At 40.9% G+C, this 4,918-nt stretch overlaps 1 protein-coding gene across 1 annotated transcript; it reads left to right on the top strand.

Moving 5' to 3' along the window:
* Positions 1 to 2,169, top strand: LOC113568899 (perforin-1-like). The gene is made up of 2 exons (XM_035529485.2): positions 1 to 657; positions 762 to 2,169. The coding sequence occupies exons 1-2, from the start codon at positions 122 to 124 to the stop codon at positions 1,933 to 1,935; spliced, it is 1,710 nt and encodes a 569-aa protein (XP_035385378.1). The 5' UTR covers positions 1 to 121; the 3' UTR covers positions 1,936 to 2,169.
* The last annotated feature ends 2,749 nt before the right edge of the window (positions 2,170 to 4,918 follow it).

The following is a 4,918-nucleotide window of genomic DNA, read 5'->3' as shown; positions in this document are numbered from 1 at the left end:
AAAGCAGTGTCATTTGGTCTGAAATTATTCTTATCTCAGATAAAGAGTTCAGTTTTCTAATTCACCACTTATTTGTCATTTGAATTACTTTAAAATACATTGAACTTTGCAGTTATCTCATATGATGGGGTGGATGCGTAATTGCCTTGTGGGCTGGTGGCTGTGCTACTCTCTGATCTCTGTGATCACTGCTGAAGATCAACTGATACTGGGGAGTCCAGAAGATTGCAAGAATTCTGACTTTGTCCCTGGGTACAACCTTGGAGGAGAGGGCTTTGACATTGTGAAGATGGAGCGTAAAGGTTCCTATGTCATCGACATGGAAACGTGGAACACAGGAAACGGCAGCTGCAAATTGCATAAAAACAGATACTTAAACGGAAAAAAGGAGAAGCTGCCCATTGCTGTGGTATTCTGGAGATCAATTTCAAAGTGTTCACAGAAGATTTCCAGCAAAATGTATGAGTCAAGTGAAGCTGTTGTAAAAGATTCTACCTCTTCAGTCTCAAATAACTGGAAAGTTGGTTTGGACATACCATTAACAGCTGGTGGATCATTAGGGGGCACCCATTCCCGTGAGGCAACCAACGCTATGGCAAAGTCAAAAGAAGACAAGTTCAGCTTCACTAAGCATGAAGTCAAATGCAGCTTTTACAGGTGAGGCATTCTTTGATGTAAAATGTTGAAAAACTTTTCAATAAGAGATTCATTTTCACTGCGTCCAATCCATAAATATTAATGGACTAAAAATTACTTTACAGCTACAAAATAGCATCACCACCCCCACTGCATCAGGAGTTTCTTCAAGCTGTGAAGTCTCTTTACCCCACATATGATTCACACTCCTATCAAAGCATAATTGACAGATTCGGCACTCACTATACCACAGGAGTCAATCTGGGTGGGAAGATAAAGGCAGTAACTGCCATCAAAACCTGTAAAGCAGCAATGGATGGCCTTACAAACACAGCAACTAAGGACTGCTTGGATGTAGAAGCATCAGGGACATATCAAGGTGTAAGACTGAAAACAGAATTCTCTCACTGTCAAGAACTAAAGAAGAAACTGAATATTAAAGAAACATTCAGCTCAATGTTTGATGACCGACAAACAGAGATTACAGGAGGGAACATCAATGATGAAGACCTCCTTTTTTCCACTACATCTCAAAATGCTCGAAAAGTGTGGCTGGAATCCTTGAAGTCCATCCCAGACGTAGTGACATACACTCTTAAACCCCTCCACTTACTGCTGAATGATAATAACCCTGCTAAAAAGGGATTGAAGTCAGCCATAGAAAAGTATATAAGGAATAATGCCTTAAAGCAAGTTTGCTCTGAGTCTTGTAAAATAGGGAAGAATAACAGTGCCAGAGACCGCTGTGTCTGTGTTTGTCAAAGAAGTACAAATATACTGTCCAACTGCTGTCCTACTAAAAGAGGTCTTGCCACACTGAAGGTCTTTAAACTTTATGCTAAAGATTTATATGGAGATATCTTCTCCAGAACAGATGCCAGAGTGGAAGTCATATATGGTGATCTAATTAGGCGCACTGCAGTGATTAATGAAAATGACAATCCTCGCTGGAGTGAATCATTTAAGTTTGGTTCCATCACGATATCTCTGAAAAATAAGCTTACCTTTAATGTGTATGATGAAGACACCTACTGGAATAGTGACCATCTAGGTACATGTGGTTTTGATCTTAAAAGTGGAAAATGGAGTGAGGTTTGTATGTTTAAGTATGGCACCTTCTTTTTTTCCTATACTGTAGAATGTGCTCCTAGTCTACAGGGTCCAAAGTGTGCAGATTACAGTCCTTCTCCAATGGCCTCCTCTCTGGCTGAAATATTCAACTCCAGAAATGGCATTCTGGCTAAAAATATGTGGAAGCTTGAGACAGCCAGTAATCATTCAAAAAAGCTTTATTTCTAGAGCAATTTTGGAGGAAAGGAGAAAAAGTTTCTGCAGAAGTTTTGTTAAACAACTCAATTCAGATTGTAGGTGCCACAGGTGAAACTATTTTGAGTTATGAAATACCTTGATTTTCCATTTCTCCTTTCATATTGTAGTAACTGTAATGTTTATAACCATTGCTAGCTTCTATTTCTGCTTATCTGCAAGTTTGCTATGGTTTAATTAAAGCATTCACAAAGACAGACAAGTGAATTGTTATTGACAAACAGACTTTTATTAATGCAAAGTCAAAACACAAAATAGACTAAGTACATAAGCATTACATAATTACATAATTATTCTCTATTTGGTAGATATAAGAACCAAGACAAGTAGGAGAGATTAATTTTCATGGCCCAAAATATCATGCATGCACATCTGACTGCAATGGATCCAGTGCAGTTTCAGTAATAATTCAAAAAAGCTTTTCTTCAAGGACCACTATGGAGGAAAGGAGAGCAGGTTTGAACAGCAGTTTTTAAAAAAAACTCAGATCACATTGCTCGTGCCACATTCAAACTATGACGAGTTATGAAGCAGCTTTTTCATTTTAAGACTGTTAGATAGTGGAGCCTTTCTGTCTTCAGGTACCCAACACAAGGTCCCTGCTTATCAGCTATGACTTGGCAGCTTGACTGCGAGCTGGTGACCTGAGGTCATCCACTCCCTCTTCTTGTCTCCTTTACCCCTCCCTTTCTCTTTCTCTCTCTCTCTGTCTCTCTCTCTCTAAGCACAGAAGTGGCTCATGGTGGGCATGGGAACAGCTAGTGGCTCGTTGCAGAGAACATCTAATCTTTACTAGCTTTTCTCTTTCCTTTCTACGTAGACCCTTAGAACATGCCTCACTTTTCCCTGTCATCCTGTAGATTTAGATAGTGGATATAGGACACATATATACTCTGTGCTTTCCTCAGTAAAGTGGAACTCTCTTGATTCGCTACATTGGTGTCAGTGTCTCTTGACTTCCCCGGATTGATCCGGCTACAGAGGACGGAGGGCAGAGGGTAACTTAGAGGAGATCGAACCTGAAGGACTGGTCACTTTGAACCAGTTTCTAACAAAGACAACACAAACAAAATATCATTCCAGTATTATAATATATTAAACAGTACAGTACACTAAACCGTTTCTGATTTACTTAGTCTCTTCTTATGAAGTTTGGATTAATGTAATGTTGAGGCTAAGTAGGATGCGGTGACAAGTCATGTAAAACAGGACACATTTATTCAAACACCAAGACAACATAGCACATTGGCTGATGTATTGTCAAACACCAACAACAGACAACAGAACAATGGGATTTTATATATATATATATACGTAAACAAGGAACATAACTAGAAACAGGTGTGACACATGGAGGGGAGTGGCCACACAAATGAACACACACACACGCGCACACACACACACACACGCACACACACACACACACATGCACACACACACACACGCACACACACACACACACACACACACACACACACACACACACACACACGCACACGCACACACACACACACAGACACACACATACGCATGCACGCACCCACACACACACACACATGCATGTATGCAGGGAGACATCTAGGAAGAGGGGGCTGTATCGTGACAACTAAGTCATCGTTAGTTTAGTTAAAAGGTTTTTGGGGTGGAAAGGCTCCATTGTATGTGCAATATGCTAAGCATGCAGAACATTAGCATTAGCATTAGCATTCCCTTATCATTAAATAGATATGTATTTGCTTGAATCAATTAAACTTCAGTGTGCTACCCATGCTGCGACCAGTCCCTCATCACTCTTCATAGGATTCTTAAAGTTTAAGTGTATGGGGTTACAAGGGCCTTATTGACACTCCTTGTCCCACGACACTTTTAGGATACTGAAGCTTTGCTCTCATCTGCTCTGGTCTGCTCCTAATGGCTATGTCCTTGCACTGTGGGCTGGAAATACCATTATGAACAGGATACTCATGGTGATCAGTGTTTTTAACGCATTAACTATTACGATATACTTTTCCCTTGTCTCTAATTTAGGAAGCCTCTTGTTGTTCTTGATAGATTCTTGGTGTTTGGAATGCAAGCACGCCCAATCTGCACTTGTCCCTCCTCACCAATGTCTGAGGTCACCTGGTCCCTATTCTTTATGGTAGTCTACAGCAGTAATTACATTTACGGCATTTAGCCGACACTCTTATCCAGAGCGACTTAAAAAGTGCCTTGTCATTTACTCATAGAATACATTCTAGCCAGTACAGCAGGTTAGTGTCCAATATACCAATGATCTAGAATACTGTATAAATACAATAAGGTTTGAAGTACTCAAGGTGTGGATTTGGCTTTGACCATTGATATCATGTATGGAGGGGCTTGTCCATTTTTGGCTTTGTAGGCAAACATCAAGGGTTTAAATCTGATGTGTGCAGCTACTGGAAGCCAATGAAGGGAGCGCAGCAGTGAAGTGACGTGTGAACTTCCGAAGTTTGAAGACTAGTCGTGCTGCTGCATTCTGGACAAGTTGTAGAGGTCTAATGACTCTTAGAGGAAGACCAGCAAGTAGCGAGTTGCAGTAGTCTAGCTTTGAGATTACAAAAGACTGCACAAGCACCTGGGCAGCTTCCTGTGAGAGAAAGGCCCGAAGCCTTCATATGTTACAAAGGAGAAATCTGCAAAACTGGGTAAGATTTGAGACATCAGTTGAAAACAACAACTGTTTGTCCAAAGTTATGCCCAGGCTACGGGCAGCATCAGATGGTGATATCAGGGAGTTCTTGAAGGAAACTGAGGTCATGGTAAGGGTTGGGAGTACCTGGGATGTACAGAAGCTTGGTTTTACTTGGGCTGAGCTTCAAGTGATGGGCTGTCATCCATGGTGCAATATTAGTCAAGCATGCTGAGATAAGTCTGGATACCAATGTGTCAGAGGGTGGTAAAGAAAGACATAACTGAGTGTCATCAGCATAGC

Source organism: Electrophorus electricus, chromosome 2, assembly GCF_041902795.1.
Source record: "Electrophorus electricus isolate QZ-2024a chromosome 2, ASM4190279v1, whole genome shotgun sequence".
NCBI classification, from domain to species: Eukaryota; Metazoa; Chordata; class Actinopteri; order Gymnotiformes; family Gymnotidae; genus Electrophorus; species Electrophorus electricus.
Note: the sequence above shows the minus strand (reverse complement) of the source record. Positions and strands in the feature narration are given on the sequence as shown.